Raw genomic sequence first — 21,800 nt, 5'->3', positions numbered from 1 at the left:
GACGGTACATGGCCCCATCCATCGTCCCTTTGATGCAGTGAAGTTGTCCTGTCCCCTTAGCAGAAAAACACCCCCAAAGCATAATGTTTCCACCTCCATGTTTGACGGTGGTGATGGTGTTCTTGGGGTCATAGGCAGCATTCCTCCTCCTCCAAACACGGCGAGTTGAGTTGATGCCAAAGAGCTCGATTTTGGTCTCATCTGACCACAGCACTTTCACCCAGTTCTCCTCTGAATCATTCAGATGTTCATTGGCAAACTTCAGACGGGCCTGTATACAGTGGGGAGAACAAGTATTTGATACACTGCCGATTTTGCAGGTTTTCCTACTTACAAAGCATGTAGAGGTCTGTAATTTGTATCATAGGTACACTTCAACTGTGTCAAAAATCCAGAAAATCACATTGTATGATTTTTAAGTAATTAAAGTTTTTAGTAATTTTAAGTAATTAAATTTTTAAGCCCATTCCAGCCTTGATTCGTACTATTAGGAACACCTTCCTAATATTGAGTTGCAACCCCCCCCCCCCCCCCCATTCCCCCTTTTGCCCTCAGAACAGCCTCAATTCGTCGAGGCATGGACTCTGCAGGGTGTCGAAAGCATTCCACAGGGATGCTTGCCCATGTTGTCTCTAATGCTTCCCACAGTTTTGTCAAGTTGGCTGGATGTCCTTTGGGTGGTGGACCATTCTTGATACACACGGGAAACTGTTGAGTGTGAAACACCCAGCAGCGTTGCAGTTCTTGACACAAACCAGTGGCACCTTGTTCAAAAGGCACTTAAATCTGTTGTCTTGCCCATTCAGCCTATTAATGGCACACATACACAATCCATGTCACAATTGTCTCAAGGCTTAGAAATCCTTCTTTAACCTGTCTCCTCCCCTTCATCTACACTGATTGGATTCACCTGGTCAGTCTATGTCATGGAACAGGTGTTCTTAATGTTTTGTATACTCAGTGTAGAGACATTCTGAATAGGTGTTGGAATTCCCCTTAACTGCATCACTGGTTTGACAGAGAAAGAAACAGCTCTTGTTGGATAGAGTTGGTTAAGAAGATCTTTGCAGAAAGATCCCAAAAATAAAGAAAAATGTGGCCATAAGCATGTGTCCTTTTGTTTGAATTTTTCCATTTAGATAAAACATACTTACATTTTTGAATACCATTGGGTGTTACTTTGTTTCTGATTTAGCTCTGCTTATGCATTGTTGTTTGGTGTTTCTTGGCAGACAAGACAATGGCCATGTCTTGGCCAAGCCCTAGTGTGTTTTATACAGGAATGTGTACTAAGGACTCTATCCTTGTGTGGAGTATGGAGCTTTTTAGTCCCTTATGGTATGCCTCTGATGTGCTTCTATTCAGTTAGGTTCTGTTGAAGCTCTCCTGGATGGATGGATGTGCTGGGGTTGAGTATTGGCTAGGTTACCTTTCATGCCAAATTTGTTCAATATGAAATATGCTTTTTAAATCTATCAACAATGGGTTGTGGTGCTTACTGCTATTAGCACAATGAAGTCACATAAATTAAATTCTGTCTCTTCTCACAGAGTGATCGTCTCCTTATCAAATGTGGGAAGATTACGAATGATGACCAGTCTTTCCTTGCTGACATCTATATGGAGGATGGAGTCATCAAGTAAGTCTTATTAGTTAGAGCGCCATTGTTCTCTATTGTTGGCACTTTTGTTGGCTATATATATTTTAAAAATCAGAGTATATTTTTTGTAATGCCTTTGATAATTTCTGGTGTCTCCCTCTCCCTCTCTTAATACATTTATTCTCCTCTCAGGCAAATTGGAGAGAACCTGATAGTTCCTGGTGGGGTGAAGATCATTGATGCCCATGGACGCATGGTGATGCCCGGGGGCATAGATGTGCACACACGCTTCCAGATGCCAGACAGGGGCATGGTGTCAGCAGATGACTTCTACCAGGGCACCCGTGCTGCTCTGGCTGGGGGAACCACCATGATCAGTATGTACTAATGAAATGCTTCATCCCCAATGATCCATTTTACAGAAACCCCTAGATTCTGACATACTGATACCAGCCGACACGTTTGTGACTAATTTACCCTTTGCAGATGTTCATGTTGTCTCATGGTTTTGAATATTATGTCTGGCCTCTGTAAAACGCGATAATGTTACTGCTAGGGTGGTTTCAATGACAATGGTGTGTGTGTGTGTAGTTGATCATGTGGTTCCGGAACCTGGTGTGAGCCTGGTGGCAGCGTTCAACCAGTGGAGGGAATGGGCCGACAGCAAGTCCTGCTGTGACTACACCCTGCATGTGGACATCACTAACTGGCACAAGGGCATGCAGGAGGAGATGGAGAGCCTGGTGAAGGACCACGGTACGCAACTAACACAATTGCACAAACCATTGTCACCCATTCACTCATGTCAGTTGGGGTGGGGGAGCTATGACTTCTACTAAGACTCTCCTTATGGTCTATTTCCTCCCTGTGACTGTCCTTTCCTCTCCCTTTGCTATCCCTTGGTCTATTTCTACTATTGCTCATAAGTTTTCTATCTTTAGGTGTCAACTCTTTCCTGGTCTATTTGGCTTATAAGGATGTTTTCCAACTTTCCGACTCCCAGGTACGATTTGAAGCATTTCAGATTGGTATGATTTACTGGCGACGGATGGAGGAGTCAACATTTGTGGAGGCTTGTGCATGCCTTTGAAGTCATGATTGCATTGCACTTTGCATAAATGCATTGCATGACAGAATTATATTCTGTATTATCTTGCTTGGTAACACTTTACTTGGACACCCAGCGTCATAACCATGACATAATATGTCATAACCTGTTATAATATGGTCAGAAACACTGTCATGACACATTTATTTAGACCTGTTGTGACATATATTGTGTTATTTTATGGCTGGTTATGACACCCTAAATAAGAGTTTCCAAACCCACAAAACCTTCCACACAAGGCAAAACATTCCATTACACCATAGCCTACGTGTCAACAGTATGTTTATGTTATATATATATTTTTGAAATGTACCATTTAAAATTATCATTGTAATTGCGCACACATTGATGTCAGACATGCACCTACCCCAATGCTCTGTTTTTTAAATTTTATTATTATTTTTGGTCATTTTTATTTATTTTTATTGGGAGTAGATCAGCTTTAATATTGCAGATAGACTGTAACTTCCATCAATGTAATTATCTGTATGACTTCCAATCCCACATATGTTTTTCCCTTGCATATATATATATATATATATATATATATACACTGCTAAAAAAAATAAAGGGAACACTAAAATAAAACATCCTAGATCTGAATGAATGAAATAATCTTAAGTACTTTTTTCTTTACATAGTTGAATGTGCTGACAACAAAATCACACAAAAATTATCAATGGAAATCAAATGTATCAACACATGGAGGTCTGGATTTGGAGTCACCCTCAAAATTAAAGTGGAAAACCACACTACAGGCTGATCCAACTTTGATGTAATGTCCTTAAAACAAGTCAAAATGAGGCTCAGTAGTGTGTGTGGCCTCCACGTGCCTGTATGACCTCCCTACAACGCCTGGGCATGCTCCTGATGAGGTGGCGGATGGTCTCCTGAGGGATCTCCTCCCAGACCTGGACTAAAGCATCCGCCAACTGGACAGTCTGTGGTGCAACGTGGCGTTGGTGGATGGAGCGAGACATGATGTCCCAGATGTGCTCAATTGGATTCAGGTCTGGGGAACGGGCGGGCCAGTCCATAGCATCAATGCCTTCCTCTTGCAGGAACTGCTGACACACTCCAGCCACATGAGGTCTAGCATTGTCTTGCATTAGGAGGAACCCAGGGCCAACCGCACCAGCATATGGTCTCACAAGGGGTCTGAGGATCTCATCTCGGTACCTAATGGCAGTCAGGCTACCTCTGGCGAGCACATGGAGGGCTGTGCGGCCCCCCAAAGAAATGCCACCTCACACCATGACTGACCCACCGCCAAACCGGTCATGCTGGAGGATGTTGCAGGCAGCAGAACGTTCTCCATGGCGTCTCCAGACTCTGTCACGTCTGTCACATGTGCTCAGTGTGAACCTGCTTTCATCTGTGAAGAGCACAGGGCGCCAGTGGCGAATTTGCCAATCTTGGTGTTCTCTGGCAAATGCCAAACGTCCTGCACGGTGTTGGGCTGTAAGCACAACCCCCACCTGTGGATGTCGGGCCCTCATACCACCCTCATGGAGTCTGTTTCTGACCGTTTGAGCAGACACATGCACATTTGTGGCCTGCTGGAGGTCATTTTGCAGGGCTCTGGCAGTGCTCCTCCTGCTCCTACTTGCACAAAGGCGGAGGTAGCAGTCCTGCTGCTGGGTTGTTGCCCTCCTACGGCCTCCTCCACGTCTCCTGATGTACTGGCCTGTCTCCTGGTAGCGCCTCCATGCTCTGGACACTACGCTGACAGACACAGCAAACCTTCTTGCCACAGCTCGCATTGATGTGCCATCCTGGATGAGCTGCACTACCTGAGCCACTAGTGTGGGTTGTAGACTCCGTCTCATGCTACCACTAGAGTGAAAGCACCGCCAGCATTCAAAAGTGACCAAAACATCAGCCAGGAAGCATAGGAACTGAGAAGTGGTCTGTTGTCACCACCTGCAAAACCAGTCCTTTATTGGGGGGTGTCTTGCTAATTGCCTATAATTTCCACCTGTTGTCTATTCCATTTGCACAACAGCATGTGAAATTTATTGACAATCAGTGTTGCTTCCTAAGTGGACAGTTTGATTTCACAGAAGTGTGATTGACTTGGAGTTACATTGTGTTGTTAAGTGTTCCCTTTATTTTTTTGAGCAGTGTATATATATATATGTACAGTTGAAGTCGGAAGTTTACATACACTTAGGTTGGAGTCATTAAAACTCGTTTTTCAACCACTCCACACATTTCTTGTTAACAAACTATAGTTTTGGCAAGTCGGTTAGGACATCTACTTTGTGCATGACACAAGTAATTTTTCCAACATTTGTTTACAGACAGATTATTTCACTTATAATTCACTGTATCACAATTCCAGTGGGTCAGAAGTTTACATACACTAAGTTGACTGTGCCTTTAAACAGCTTGGAAAATCCCAGAAAATGATGTCATGGCTTTAGAAGCTTCTGATAGGCTAATTGACATAATTTGAGTCAATTGGAGGTGTACCTGTGGATGTATTTCAAGGCCTACCTTCAAACTCAGTGCCTCTTTGCTTGACATCATGGGAAAATCAAAAGAAATCAGCCAAGACCTCAGAAAATATATTGTAGACCTCCACAAGTCTGGTTCATCCTTGGGAGCAATTTCCAAACGCCTGAAGGTACCACGTTCATCTGTACAAACAATAGTACGCAAGTATAAACACCATGGGAACACGCAGCCGTCATACTGCTCAGGAAGGAGACGCGTTCTGTCTCCTAGAGATGAACGTACTTTGGTGCGAAAAGTGCAAATCAATCCCAGAACAACAGCAAAGGACCTTGTGAAGATGCTGGAGGAAACAGGTACAAAAGTATCTATATCCACAGTAAAACGAGTCCTATATCGACATAACCTGAAAGGCCGCTCAGCAAGGAAGAAGCCACTGCACCAAAACCGCCATAAAAAAGCCAGACTACGGTTTGCAACTGCACATGGGGACAAAGATCGTAGTTTTTGGAGAAATGTCCTCTGGTCTGATTAAACAAAAATAGAACTGTTTGGCCATAATGATCATCGTTATGTTTGGGGGAAAAAGGGGGTTCCTTGCAAGCCGAAGAACACCATCCCAACCGAGAAGCACGGGGGTGGCAGCATCATGCTGTGGGGGTGCTTTGCTGCAGGAGGGACTGGTGCACTTCACAAAATAGATGGTATCATGAGGAAGGAAAATTATGTGGATATATTGAAGCAACATCTTAAGACATCAATCATGAAGTTAAAGCTTGGTCGCAAATGGGTCTTCCAAATGGACAATGACCCCAAGCATACTTCCAAAGTTGTGGCAAAATGGCTTAAGGACAACATAGTCAAGGTATTGGAGTGGCCATCACAAAGCCCTGACCTCAATCCTATAGAACATTTGTGGGCAGAACTGAAAAAGCGTGTGCGAGCAAGGAGGCCTACAAACCTGACTCAGTTACACCAGCTCTGTCAGGAGGAATGGGCCAAATTTCACCCAACTTATTGTGGGAAGCTTGTGGAAGGCTACCCGAAACGTTTGACCCAAGTTAAACAATTTAAAGGCAATGCTACCAAATACTAATTGAGTGTATGTACATTTCTGACCCACTGGGAATGTGATGAAATAAATAAAAGCTGAAATAAATCATTCTCTCTACTATTATTCTGACATTTCACATTCTTAAAATAAAGTGGTGATCCTAACTGACCTAAGACAGGGAATCTTTACTAGGATAAAATGTCAGGAATTGTGAAAAAATTAGTTTAAATGTATTTGGCTATGGTGTATGTAAACTTCAGACTTCAACTGTATACATACATACACATACATATACACATACATACATATAAATACATATATATATAAATACATATCCTTTAAAAATATATTTCCTTTCATTACTTTCCAACCACACCACCCCTTCCCTAATTGGAGAAAACTAGTGAACAACAACACTTAGGCCTCTACTTCCAGCGTATACATACTATATACATTTTATGGACACAGTCAATTTTACAATAATTATATTTTGTTTGTTTTTACACCTGAACTTCCTCTACCCTCAACCTCTCCAATCATTTTCATGATGTCCATCTAGTTTGCTTCTATATGCCATATCTTTCTAACTGTGCCCTGTTGCTAATGACTGGGACGAATGCAAGAGAAGATTACAGGAGCAGGACAAGACACCCTCTTTTTGACTGATGACTGATAGAAGGGCATGTACGAGATAGGCCTATCTGGCTTATATGATTATGAAGGTCATAATGCTTTTTGACAGTGTAATAAAGTGTATTTCCTTAGTCCAAGTAAAGTGACACAATATGGTCATAATGCTTCATGACAGTGTCATAAAGTGTATTTTCTACAAGTTATTTAAAATATGATGAAATACACGACTGTAAACAACTAACAAATAATTTAAGAAACAAACTTTCAAACGAAAGGAAACTTCTTGGCAGGGAAACAACGAATTTGAATAAATGTGGGTTTTGACACTCTTATGTAGGTGTCATAACCAGCCATAAAATAACACAATATATGTCACAACAGGTGTAAATATATGGGTCATGACAGTGTTATGACCCTATTATGACAGGTTATGACAAGTTATGTCAGCTGTTATGGCATATTAGTTCATGGTTATGACCGTGTCATAACGTGTTATGGCACTGAGTGTCAAGTAAAGTGTTAGCCATTGTTTATAAACTCTTTGAAGGCTGAATCCTAATTTGAGATTAGTAAGTGTAAAAAGTAGTTGATGTCAATGGGAGATTTGCATGGATTTATGCGTGCATATCTCAAGTTTGGTGACGACAGCACATCACTGCTCCAACAATTATGAGATTATTGAAGCCTTCCTCACCTCCTCTGGAATATCTACTGCTGTCTGACTGCTAGATAAAGGATTATCTTTCTGTGGGGTGAATGATCTCGCCCATGTGCCTCATGTATTTCTGGGAGAGCTTTGTTAATGGCACTGTATTGAGTTTTCCCACTCAGCACAGGCTGGTTAGTGGTTAGGACTGCCACTGGGGATGACTCTTGTAACACGTGCTGAAAGATTGCCTGACCGTTTCCTGTGGCCTATTGCAGCTGTGAATTCCTAGTTGATTGTCATGTGAATTCTGAATTGAAACATGTGGTCAACCTAAAGAAGTGGAATAAATGATTGAATCTATGTATTTAACATTCTCATCCAGCATGTGTTGCTCTGACAAAGAGATCTCCACTAAAGCTTGGACCACCAAAAATCACATTGTAAATGTCCTCATTGCTAAAGCCCCTGGTTCCCTGGCCTGTGTGTTGACCAGCTGCTTTCCTCTTCCTGTAGATGTACGAGGTGTTCAATGTCATCAGAGACCTGGGAGCCATCGCTCAGGTGCACGCAGAGAACGGGGACATCATTGCTGAGGTAACAGAGTTTCTAATAAACCCTATCACCTTGTCCCAGCTTGCCTTCTCCACTGGCCAAGCCACTAAAGCTGTTTTCTGATGGATTTGCAGGAGCAGCGTAAGATCCTGGAGCTGGGCATCACTGGCCCTGAGGGTCACGTGCTGAGCCGCCCGGAGGAGGTAACTACGACCTTTGGCCAAGTGCTGTGCTTCTATTAGTCTTCTACTTGAACTTGAAGTGTGCCTTTGGTTGTTTTACATGGAAAGCAAGAAAGAGGCTGTATGATATTAAAGGAGAATGTTGCTTTTTTACAACCAAATCTCTATTTTTGATGTAAATCTCATGTTATAGATGGGTCAATATGGAAGCCCTGAAGCCCAAGGCAAAATAAAATAAGAACTTAGACTCTTGTAATTATCTTGTTTGAACGACTTAGTAAAATGTTCCTTTGTCTAATTAGGCCTAAGTTGTTCCAGCAATTAGGCAGTGGTTATCCCACTGGCTATAGGGTGAACGCACCAATTTGTGAGTCGCTCTGGCTAAGAGCGTCTGCTAAATGACGTTAATGTGCCCTTGAGCAAGGCACTTAACCCTAATTGCTCCTGTAAGTCGCTCTGGTTAAGAGCGTCTGCTAAATGACTAAAATGTAAATGTAAATGTTGTTATGCAGCGTGTCAGACCATGTAATGGTTGCTGCAGCCATTCATTCACTGATTCCATCCATTGATATGATTATTCATTGACAGTTTTTTGACGGCCTAAAGCAGGGCTGCTGTTGAATGTAAGTGGGCGAGTGTTGAGCGAGGAGCAGAGCGTAATTTGAGCAAATTTAAAAAATGGTGTCAACCTTCTTCTCCCGCTCCAATTTCGCTCTGGTACTGCTCAGCCACAAGCTCTGGGCCTGCTCTGCCTAGCATTTTTTGTTTCCTTTATCAGTATTCTTTTAATTAGGTCTATTCGGTTGTAATTATTTAGCCTACCCCACCCACAGTAGCCTATATCTAGTTTATATTCTACTTTCTAACATTAGGATATGTCGTTTCTATTTTGAATTACTTTAAATGTATTAAGGGATGTTTAGGTAGGTAATACATAGGCTACTGTAAAATGTATTTTTGATTTTTCTTGGACTAGAAACACCATAATATAAATCAATTTAACTAAGCTAAAATATCAGAAATAAATCAGAAATAATAAAGGCCAGTACCAGCTTCTTTTCATAAATAAAAGGGAATAAATAATCTCAAGCTGCAGCGGTCAAATGATTTGCGCACAAAGCAAGCACCAATAAGCTTCACATGTGAATTGAGCACGGGAAATGCGCTTTACAAATTAAAAATTATTATTATTATAAAGACCGAAAAATACACATGTAAAAGCTTAGTTACAGAAAGGAATATTAGTGGGAATATAGCCATAATACAAACAAGAGAAAGGACAATGGAATATATTTGAAAAGCCTAGATTTAGATTTGGTTGGAGAAAGAAAACAAGTAGGCCCTCAGGTCATGACTCAATACTGTCATCTGCAGGAAGATAACAAGATCCCAACATACCATAGTACTCTATTACGTTTAAGTAAGGAACGGCACAGAGTCCAGTAGGACAGTGTCACAAGGCTACATAATTTAGTAATAGGCCTACACTTCACCACTGCTGGAGAGAATACAGAATGTGGATTTTTTTTTAGGGCTGATTCCGATACCAATTTTTGTCGGTAAAGGAGGCCGATGGCCAATATTTTAGGCCGATATTCAATATCATTACGTTTGAAAATGTTGATGACTAAATAATTTTATTTGAAAGGTAAATCTCTTGATAAACTCGGTAAATGAAGATGGCATAGACTTACAATACAGGTGAATGCATATTCAATAGGAGTGTGTACATGTATTGAGTTATTGAGCTTGTTTTGACTGATCAGTGGAGTCTATGATGCTTCAGATGACAAAAAATAATTTGCCTTCCATTTGGGACTTATATTATCCTACTGATCAACAACATTTGCATAGAAGCATCACTCCAGCATGTCACGCCTGTATGGAAGGACATCACATCTAATTTTATTTGTCACATCCTGCCGAATACAACCTTACCGTGAAATGCTTACTTACAAGCCCTTAACAAACAATGCAGTTCAAGAAATAGAGTTAAGAAAATATTTACTAAATAAACTAAAGTAAAAAATATAAAGTAACACAATAAAATAACAATAACGAGGCTATATACAGGGGGTACCGGTACTGAGTCAATGTGTGGGGGTACAGGTTAGTCGAGGTAATTTGTACATGTAGGTAGGGCTAAAGTGACTATGCATAGATAATGAACAGTGAGTAGCAGCAGTGTGTCAATGTAGGTGGCCATTTGATTTATTGTTCAGCAGTCTTATGGCTTGGAGGTAGAAGCTGTTAAGCAGCCTTTTGGACCTAGACTTGGCGCTCCTGTACTGCCTGCCATGCGGTAGCAGAGAGAACAGTCTATGACTTTTGTGACTGGAGTCTTTGACAATTTTTGGGGCCTTCCTCTGACACCGCCTAGTATATACAGTGAGGGAAAAAAGTATTTGATCCCCTGCTGATTTTGTACGTTTGCCCACTGACAAAGAAATGACCAGTCTATAATTTTAATGGTAGGTTTATTTGAACAGTGAGAGACAGAATAACAACAAAAAAATCCAGAAAAACGCATGTCAAAAATGTTATAAATTAATTTGCATTTTAATGAGGGAAATAAGTATTTGACCCCCTCTCAATCAGAAAGATTTATGGCTCCCAGGTGTCTTTTATACAGGTAACGAGCTGAGATTAGGAGCACACTCTTAAAGGGAGTGCTCCTAATCTCAGTTTGTTACCTGTATAAAAGACACCTGTCCACAGAAGCAATCAATCAATCAGATTCCAAACTCTCCACCATGGCCAAGACCAAAGAGCTCTCCAAGGATGTCAGGGACAAGATTGTAGACCTACACAAGGCTGGAATGGGCTACAAGACCACCGCCAAGCAGCTTGGTGAGAAGGTGACTACAGTTGGTGCGATTATTCGCAAATGGAAGAAACACAAAAGAACTGTCAGTCTCCCTCGGCCTGGGGCTCCATGCAAGATCTCACCTCATGGAGTTGCAATGATCATGAGAACGGTGAGGAATCAGCCCAGAACTACACGGGAGGATCTTGTCAATGATCTCAAGGTGGCTGGGACCATAGTCACCAAGAAAACAATTGGTAACACACTACGCCGTGAAGGACTGAAATCCTACGGCGCCCGCAAGGTCCCCCTGCTCAAGAAAGCACATATACAGGGCCGTCTGAAGTTTGCCAATGAACATCTGAATGATTCAGAGGAGAACTGGGTGAAAGTGTTGTGGTCAGATGAGACCAAAATGGAGCTCTTTGGCATCAACTCAACTCGCCGTGTTTGGAGGAGGAGGAATGCTGCCTATGACCCCAAGAACACCATCCCCACCGTCAAACATGGAGGTGGAAACATTATGCTTTGGGGGTGTTTTTCTGCTAAGGGGACAGGACAACTTCACCGCATCAAAGGGACGATGGACGGGGACATGTACCGTCGTCAAATCTTGGGTGAGAACCTCCTTCCCTCAGCCAGGGCATTGAAAATGGGTAGTGGATGGTTATTCCAGCATGACAATGACCCAAAACACACGGCCAAGGCAACAAAGGAGTGGCTCAAGAAGAAGCACATTGTCACGGTGCTGTGTATGGGTGTGGTGTGGAATCAGGCGCAGGCAGCAGAGGGTAAGTCCAACAAGACTTTACTGTGCACGAAAAGTAATCCAAAACAGCCCGGAGGCAAAAGACGCACACAGGCGTAAATACAAGCGCACACACAGGTGCGTAAATCTCTCCTCACAACACAAGGAGGAAGCTCAGGAAAATAGCGTACCGACACGGGTAGCGCAACCACGACACGAACAATCACACACAACACAAACCTAACAACAAGGAAACTAAATAGGGTGCTAAATGAGACCTAACACAAAACAGGTGTGACTAACAGACAAAACCAAACAAACACGAAACATCGAGCGGTGGCAGCTAGAACTCCGGAGACGACGACCGGCGAAACCTGCCCGAACAAGGAGGAGGAGCCGCCTCGGCCGAAACCGTGACACACATTAAGGTCCTGGAGTGGCCTAGCCAGTCTCCAGACCTTAATCCCATAGAATATCTGTGGAGGGAGCTGAAGGTTCGAGTTGCCAAACGTCAGCATCGAAACCTTAATGACTTGGAGAAGATCTGCAAAGAGGAGTGGAACAAAATCCCTCCTGAGATGTGTGCAAACCTGGTGGCCAACTACAAGAAACGTCTGACCTCTGTGATTGCCAACAAGGGTTTTGCCACCAAGTACTAAGTCATGTTTTGCAGAGGGGTCAAATACTTATTTCCCTCATTAAAATGCAAATCAATTCATAACATTTTTGACATGCGTTTTTCTGGATTTTTTTGTTGTTATTCTGTCTCTCACTGTTCAAATAAACCTACCATTAAAATTAAAGACTGATCATGTCTTTGTCAGTGGGCAAATGTACAAAATCAGCAGGGGATCAAATACTTTTTTCCCTCACTGTAGGTCCTGGATTGCAGGAAGCTTGGCCCCAGTGATGTACTGGGCCGTACGCACTACCCTCTGTAGCACCTTACAGTCGGATGCCAAGCAGTTGCCATACCAGGTGGTGATGCATCATATTAGCACTGCTGTTAGTTTGAGAATATAAAATAACATATATTCAATGCAAATGGGTGCAACGTCATGATTTGTGATCACGGATGTTTATGAAACTATAATTTTTGTCATTTTCCGTGATCGGGAAAACATTGTTTTTTTTTCAGCTGTCAGGACGCCTCTCTAAACAACTCAGCTGCCAGGACGAAACTTGAAACAACTCAATTGTCTAGTTCAGCTATCTGTCAAGAAATGGACAGTTTGTAACTTGATCCTACTGCTACGATTGGATAGAGCGACTGCTCACATCTCCCTCCATCGCTCATATCACTTGGTGCTGTTTACTGCTACTATGAGAACAAGCTCAATGGCGATGACATTTGCTACCAAGCCATAAATGCGTAATATTTAACAAGGAGAGCAAGTGTAGGAAAAAATATGAAATGACAATGCATGTTCTGTTTGAATGACTCATATCTGCCCATAGTTTGAGAAGTGAGAACGCACACATACGTGCGCTGATCTATAGCTTTCCATAAACATGCAGCAAGATTCTTAGGTAGCTAAACCTATTGGCAACCTTTATTTGGGCATTTTAAAACACTTCTTTCTTTCCCTATTATGACAATCATCTAATCCGGCTATCAACTGTCAATTTATGGATGCGATTGCGGCTGGTCAGATCAGCACACCAGTAAATAGCTAACTTTACACTGCAAGTCAGATGGCTCGTTGCCGAAAATGGTGCATGTTCAAAATAACCAGCTAATGTTAGCTAGCTACGTTGGCTATTAGCTCCTACCTGATATCTTAGCACCATGTTTATCTAGCCAGCTAGCTAGCATAGTAGCTAATATAGCTAGCTAGCTAACACCACAGATGAAAGTGTTAGTTATCGTAATCTTTGCTAACAGGTCACATACAGCTCTGGAAAAAATTAAGAGACCACTGCAAATGTTTCTTCAATCAGCATCTCTAGCGTGGAACCCCGTATTATCGGCATATTCAACAGCGTTTAAGAAATATATTACCTTCAACAGTGTTATCTTGTGATCAAGCCATCAATGTTATGTGATTATTGGTGTCGTAGAAATGTTAGCTAACGGGTTAGCAATTAGCAAGTTTGACATTTCAGTGGAAATACTACTATTATCAGCTTTTTGATAAGCGGTTTAGCAAAAAAATACGTCCCATATTATCGGCTTACGGCCCCTAGTTATTGGCCACCTTACTATTTTGTTCAATTACAAGATATATCCGTTTAATTTTGTTAAAAAAAGAGACACCAACTACGTACCCGAAGTGTTTACTAGATAGTTGGCTAGCCTTCCGGTAAAAAATAATGACTTGCCTGTCAACTTTTCATTGCGTAGCCCGGTGCGCCCTCCTGTGGACTCTTAAAAAATGGTTCTTCACCAACATATTCAGTGTTGTAACCAAATAATGTCTCATTTGTTTTACAGATTAATCTTATGTTTTGAGAAAGTAGATAACAGTTGAATACTAAAATATGAGTATTCATAATTTACATCAAATAAAACTTTAATTTCAGTAATGTGCATTGACATAAACAATGAAAACACTGTTGGCGTTTGTGTTGCAGAGATGCACTTGGAAAGTAAAGGAAGAAATACACAAGATGGGTTCAATAAATATATTATATTTTAGACATTTATTTTTTTGTAAAAAAATACGTCCCGTATTATCGGCATACGGCCCCCAGTTATTGGCCACCTTACTATTTTGTTCAATTACAAGATATATCCGTTTAATTTCGTTCAAAAAAGACACCAACCACGTACCCAAAGTGTTTACTAGATAGTTGACTAGTTGGCTAGCCTTCCGGTAAAAAATAATGACTTGCCTGTCAACTTTTCATTGCGTAGCCCGGTGCGCCCTTCTGTGGACTCTTAAAAAATGGTTATTCACCAACATATTCAGTGTTGTAACCAAATAATGTCTCATCATTTGTTTTACAGATTAATCTTATGTTTTGAGAAAGTAGATAACAGTTGAATACTAAAATATGAGTATTCATAATAATACAACTTTAATTTCAGTAATGTGCATTGACATAAACAATGAAAACACTGTTGGCGTTTGTTGCAGAGATGCACTTGGAAAGTAAAGGAAGAAATACACAAGATGGGTTCAATAAATATATATATTATATTTTAGACATTTTTTGTACAAATAAATAATTCCATATGAACACAAACAAAACAAACAATTAAATCTCGACCTCCATCCCTATATTGTCACAAAAACCACATTAAAAATCCAGCTCCACCGCTTCCTCTTGATCCCACTGCACACACCTGCAGTGGAACCAGTGCTGGCAGAAGTCACAGCACACCCATGGCACCTCGGATCTACACTCCTGAGGGGAGCTTGCAGGCGGATCATGCTCCCCGCAGCGAGCACAGCAGGTGGTGTCTTCTTTTATAAAAAATATAATAATAATACAAATTGATTAATGTGGTTTTGCAAAATGTAGAAGTTCTTCAACAACAATAGTAATTGATACAACTGAGAGAGAGAAAAACTGATTATGAAGTACCTGATAGTAGTGCCATGGGTGACAGACGTGACCGGTGGAGCTTTTCTCTTCCTTTTTTGTGCTGCAGTTTGAGAAAAAGTAGTGTTAGACTGAGCATGTTTCATCAAAACCCTTTTCAACTTTTTTACATCAATACCTCTGGAGGAAGCTGCAGAGGTTTTGGAGAAGGTGAAGATGACTTGAGGGCTGGTGCTATGGACTGTAGATATGTAAAGAGAGATTTTTTTTTTTACATTGCTGTTTTATAAAACAGATAACAGTAATTTTTTTGTAATTTAACATGTGTTTACCTGTGGAGGTGGCTGTATTCAAATTGCAGGGGGCAGGGACACCAGATGAGGCTGCTATGGTGGTGTGACCATGGGAGACGGAGGAGGCAGTTGGTCCAGAGGAGGCCGTGTTGGTGGTGACAGACAGGGGGGGTGGTGTGCATCGTGGTGGTGGTGGACAAAACCACCGACGATGGGTTGGAGGAGCTGGTGTTTGTAATGGTGGGGTTGAAGGGCCGACAATGGTGTGGCCGGGAGAGTAGGCACGTAGCCTTCTTCTGCAGCTGGGGACTCCGGCGGATCCTACAGGTGTTGCACACTGGGAGGCACTGGCAGTGGTGATGCAGCTGTCAGGAGTGGTTCCAGCAGGGCAATGGCGTCAATGGTCACATCCATGGCAGCCCTCTCCTGTGCCCTCTGTGTTCTGAGGGCTGCCCAACGCTCTTTCTCCTCTGCCTCGGCCCTCTCCTTCTCACCCCTCTCCTGCCACTGGCGCGTGTATTCCTCCACGGTGAGGCATGTGGCGACCACAGGGAGTCTTCTGTATCGATCTAGCCGATACTTAAGGACAGTAAGGATGTGCCCCAGGTCCTTCGCTATCAGCCCCCCCTCTATTAGGGGGTGCTCTTCTAGAGCTAGGGCTGGGACTGGAGCAGGGGCTTGGACTGGAGCAGGGGCTGAGGGTCCTCCTGTGGTCACTGGGGAGGAGGTGCTGATGGATGGCACAGTGCTGCTGGTTCCAGGAGAGGCGGTGGGGTGACCCGGTAGGGACTGAGACGGCATTAAACGGGACCCTTCAATGGCTGAAGGGTCAAAAGGGAAGAAGCCACACTTCTTAAACCCTTCTACCACATAGTGCATGTCCTTGCAGTGCTGGTACGGGTAGCGGAATACTCTGGCAAATTCTTTAAAGGGCCAAAGTATGCCACGTCCAGCGGCTGCAGGACATGGGTGCAGTGTAGTGGAAGAGAAAGAAGTATAACCCCTTCCCTTAGTGCCGCCGCGAGCACCTCCGGGTCCATGTGGCTCTTGTGCCCATCGAAGAGGAGAAGGAGAGGGCGCTCTTTCACTGCATGCTTAATGAAGTGCTGAAACCACTTCCTGAACAGGTCCCTGTCAATGTAGCCACTGTTTGACCGTCCATACAAGGCTTGGGGGGGGCCTCCCAGTGTGTAGTGGCCACCAGGTTAACACTTGGGGTAGATGATAAATGGGGGGACATCCTCCCCAGCTGCGTTGAAGCAGGCCAGCACTGTAATGTGCTCCTTGGCCCCCAGACTCATCGCAGTTATAGATTTGTCTGGGTTTCTCCCTCAACCCATTCTCCTCCAAGTGCTTCTCATAAGAAGTGAAGAAGGTGTCCATCATCGGACGTGTGGCACACTCAGCTCTCCCCCTGTCCAGGGTGTCCGGCCTCCTCATGCTCAGGTTCTTGTGCCTCCTCCTGAACATTTCCCACCACCTCTTCCCCAGTAGTGGGATTGTTTCCCCTGGGTGCCGAAACCTACAATAGAAGAGAATATGTAATTGTCCATCCAAGATGAAAATGTTTGTTTTGGCATCACCTTACACATCCACATTTACATCACACACATTGAGAACAGTCAGTCCAGCATTCTACATACATAAACACATAGAACACCAAATACCTGCGTATTTTGTTGGCGTATTTCATCAGCCTCTGTCTGCCCGAGTGGCGCAGTAGTCATCACCAATAAATGAATGAACTTCAGAGATAATAGGCTGGTTTATGCTGCAAACAACATGCTTTTATTAGCCTACCAGAATCACCTACAAAAAGAGGTTTGTGATAGGCCTTCAATTGAATGGGTTAACTTGTTATAGCCTACAGTTCACAATAACAGGAAAAAAATTATTGAATCGCCAAAGTAAATTGAAGAGATAATACACTTTCATGATGACTCTTCGTTTAATCTTTGATATGTTGGCTAATGGTTTACTGAAACATAAGGAAGCTATCCGATTTTCAATAGCACCGATGACAACAACCTATTCATTTGATGATAAGGCAAAGCTCCTCGAGAAGGAGCACTTGAGAGGGAGAACCGTGCGTAATGGATAGATTTGGCGGACGGGTTGCAAAATAAATCCTTGTATTGCAGTGATCAACTTGCTGTGGCAGTTTTATAGCCTCATGCAGTAGTAGCAGTAATAATAATAATAAATCATTACTACCTTACTATTTGCAGACAGATTAGGCTATTTCAAACACTTTAAGCTACCAGGAGTCAAAAGCCAAAAAAAAGCCAAAATATGTCTGAGGTGCGCACGGATCATATGGACAATTATTTTGTGTGGAGTCGTTTTTATTACTGGAAGAAGTTTAACTAATGTCTAATTGTGTTGTCTTTGGTAAACAAAAGTATCAGAATGCATAGGGGCATATTTATCAATCAGGGCATTTGAAGCCTAGCAGAGATCTTCATGCCAAAGAAGATTCATCCTGTCCCTTTGGGGATTAAAATTATTTAACAGTATTTTAGGGACTGCAGATTACCGGCGTGGACCTGTTTTTACGCACTGATAATCTCTGTTCTCTTCTGGCCGTTTTGTGGAGTTTGTAGTGAGTCTCTTATAGAATGTCTGATCATTCAGTTGCCTGAGTACTACAGTCGTATAGACAGTGTAGTCTTGAAAAGTAACAACACCTCCCTTGTCCGCTGGGAGGATGACTATAGAGGTGGCATTCTAGACATTTAAGGGCTTTCTTCTCAGAGTGGGTAAAGATATTTCTGACATAGGGGATAGAGGCCTCTAGCTTGGATATGTCTTTATGCACCAGTCTGTAGTACATATCCACAGCTGGGTCAATAGGCCCAGGTGGAATGAATGTAGCTAGACCCCTAAACACACTTTTTGTGGAGACAGAGGGGTTGCAATCTTTAAAGAACACTTTCAGATGCAATGTACGTATAAATTAGTAGTCAAAACACTTTTCAGTTGTGCCTCCTGATATTCAGACTTCTGATATGTATTTCGTTGTTGTAATTTTTACCCCCTTTTTCTCTCCAATTTCGTGATTACGATCTTGTCTCATCACTGCAACGGGCTCGGGAGAGGCGAAGGTCGAGTCATGCGTCCTCCGAAACATGATCCGCCAAGCTGCGCTTCTTAACACCCGCTCGCTTAACCTGGAAGCCAGCTGCACCAATGTGTCGGAGGAAACACCATTCAACTGACCACCGAAGGAGCCACAAGGAGTCGCTAGAGCACGATGAGCCATGTAAAGCCCACCCGGCCAAACCCTTCCCTAACCCGGATGATGCTGGGCCAATTGTGCGCCGCCCTATGGGACTCCCGGTCACAGCCAGTTGTGCGAACCCCAGGCTGTAGTGACGCCGCAACACTGCGATGCAGTGCCTTAGACCGGTGCACCACTCGGGAGGCCTATATGTATTTTGTATATATTTTCTGTAAATAGTTCACTAAAGTTTATTGCACCATACTGGCCACCTACTTGTTTTCTTTCTCCAATCACAAAAAAAAAGGTGCACAATAGACACTAAAAAAAATTGAAATAGCATCCACACTGTAATGAATACTCAGGGAGAAAAAGGTGTAGATTCACGCGCAGAGCACGGCAGGTGTTTATTACGCCTTTGCAGAAGGCAGGAATCGTGGTCACAGGCAGGCAATGGTTATACACAGGTAGGCAAACAGGCAGGTGAAACAACTAGAACTGATGGCTAAAACTGGTTCTCACAAACGAGCTAGGAAAAGGCTTAGTAGAGTCAAAACGAACAATACCTCACAAGGCACAAACAGAAAGAACTGAACTAAATAAGGAGCTGATGAGACGAGTAACTAACACAGGTGAAATCAATGATCAAAAATGAAAGACAGGGCTACGTTCAAGAACACAAAGAAACAGGGCTACATTCGGGGGCGAGGTCCAGCAGGCTGGTTCGACATGGTCGTGGACTGACACGACGTACTGCGTTGAGGCTGATGTCCAGTGGTTCTGTTCGGGGGTCGACCCCGAGGTCGGGGAGCGGGACGATCCGGACGGTTACGGTGGAATGCCTGAATCATCTCTGGGTCGAGGATGTCCTGGTCGGGGACCCAGGACCGGTCTTCAGGCCCATAACCTTCCCAGTCCACTAGAGAGTGGATGCGACCTCTCAGGCGTTTGGAATCAAGGATGGCCTGAATGGCGTAGGCAGGTTACCCTCCGACGTCCAACGGTGGGAGCGCACTGCGGGTTGAGACTGCAGGATGAAGAGGACTGTAGGTGACCGGTTTTAACAGAGACACATGGAAGGACGAGGAGATGTTATACTGACGGGGTAACTGGAGGCGGTACGTGACAGGGAGGATGCGATGGGTTATCTTGAAGGGACCAATGAAGCGACTTTTTGCAGGGGAGGTGGAGCAGGATGTCTCTGGTAGAGAGCCACACACGCTGTCCGGTGTGAAAGAGTGGCGTAGGTCGGCGACGTCTGTCGGCAAAACGTTTCTGGGTATTAGAGGCTTCCTGAAGATGCCGGTGAGTGGTCTCCCATACCCGCTCACTATGCCGAAACCAGTCGTCGACAGCTGGGACAGTACCAGGCTCCGCCTCCCAGGGAAACATGGAGGGTTGGTAACCAAGGACACACTGAAACGGAGTAAGTCGGAGGGATGAATGCATGAGTGAGTTCTGAGCATATTCGGCCCAGGCCATATACCGACTCCAATCGTGTGGAGAGGCAGAACATTGTTGGCGGAGGTACTTCCCTATTTCTTGGTTCAGTCGTTCCATCTGCCCGTTGGTCTGGGGATGGTACCCAGAGGAGAGGCTGAGGGCGACCCCCAGTCGGTCACAGAAGGTTCGCCACAGCCGGGAGACAAACTGGGGCCCGTGGTCAGAGACGATGTCCTCCAGAATCCCATACAGACGGAACACCTGTTGGAACATACACTCAGCCAATTCCATGGCGTTAGGTAAATGAGGAAGAGGAACCAGACGACACATTTTTGAAAAACTGTCTACTATGACAAGGATGGTGGTGTTACCAGAGGATTCAGGAAGGTCTGTGATGAAGTCAACAGCTATGTGGGACCAGGATCTGTGAGGGATTGGCAAAAGTTGAAGCTTACCGGAAAGGAGATGACGAGGGCTTTTGGTTTGGGCGCAGACTGGACAGGAGAGTACGTAATCCCTGACGTCGGATGCCAGTGAGGACCACCAGAATTTACGGGCTAGAAGTTTGGTGGTTTGTGTAATGCCCGGATGTCCTGACCCCAAGGACGTGTGACACCATTGCATCAGTTGGGGTCTAACAGCTGCTGGTACGTAACTCTTCCCAGCTGGTGTCTCAGGAGCCGGGTCTGAGGTTAGGGCTTCTTGTATGGCAGAGTGAACCTCCCACTGTACCGGTCCCATAATGCAAGATGAAGGAAGAATGGGTGTAGGGTCTGAGTTACTGGTCGGAAGGTCAAACTGGCGGGAGAGAGCATCAGCTTTTACGGTTTATTTCCAGGGATGTAAGTAACATGAAAATGGAAGCGTGTGAAGAAGAGAGCCCAGTGGGCTTGTCTGGAGTTTAACCTCTTGGCCCCTCTGATATATTCCAGATTACGATGATCTGTTAGGACGAGAAAGGGATGTTGTGCGCCCTCCAACCAGTGGCACCACTCCTCGAGGGCCAGCTTGATGGCGAGGAGTTCTCATCCCCACATTGTAATTCCTCTCAGCGGGGGATAACTTCCTGGAGAAGAAGGCACAAGGATGTGATTTTGGAGGTGTTCCCACCCGCTGACAGAGTATGGCTCCTACTCCTACTTCGGAGGCATCCACCTCCAGGGTGAAAGGAAGGGTCGGATCAGGTTGGCGAAGGACAGGAGCTGAGGTGAAGAGGTGTTGAAAGGTGTTGAAAGCAGTCAGTGCGGTATCAGTCCATTGAAGGGTCCGGGTCTTTTGGCTGGTAAGGGCAGTGAGGAGAGCAGCAGTAGAACTGAAGTTCCGAATGAACCGGCGATAGAAGTTGGAGAACCCAATGAAACGTTGGCATTCCTTAACGGTGGTGGGTTTGGGCCAGTTACTGACAGCGGTGACTTTGTTCTCATCTATGCTGACCCCTCCAGGTGTCAGTACGAAACCGAGGAAGTTTACTGAGGTTACATGGAAGGTGCTCTTTTCAGTCTTCACATAAATATTATGGTCAAGGAGCCGTTGAAGAACCCTTTGTACATGCTGTATGTGTTCCTT

At 43.8% G+C, this 21,800-nt stretch overlaps 1 protein-coding gene across 1 annotated transcript in view; it reads left to right on the top strand.

Annotated features, from left to right (window-relative positions):
- Nucleotides 1-21,800, top strand: part of LOC311141366 (dihydropyrimidinase-related protein 2-like) — a gene marked incomplete at both ends in the record, with an annotated part of 46,161 nt that overhangs the window by 3,060 nt on the left and 21,301 nt on the right. The window contains 6 exons of the mRNA XM_084176666.1: nt 1,551-1,639; nt 1,793-1,977; nt 2,192-2,356; nt 2,542-2,603; nt 8,015-8,095; nt 8,188-8,256. Of these exons, the coding sequence (XP_084032792.1) occupies nt 1,551-1,639; nt 1,793-1,977; nt 2,192-2,356; nt 2,542-2,603; nt 8,015-8,095; nt 8,188-8,256 (651 nt within the window). The remainder of the gene's footprint in view (nt 1-1,550; nt 1,640-1,792; nt 1,978-2,191; nt 2,357-2,541; nt 2,604-8,014; nt 8,096-8,187; nt 8,257-21,800) is intronic.

This window comes from Coregonus lavaretus, assembly GCF_964263955.1.
Source record: "Coregonus lavaretus genome assembly, chromosome: 14".
Classification (NCBI taxonomy): domain Eukaryota; kingdom Metazoa; phylum Chordata; class Actinopteri; order Salmoniformes; family Salmonidae; genus Coregonus; species Coregonus lavaretus.
Note: the sequence above shows the minus strand (reverse complement) of the source record. Positions and strands in the feature narration are given on the sequence as shown.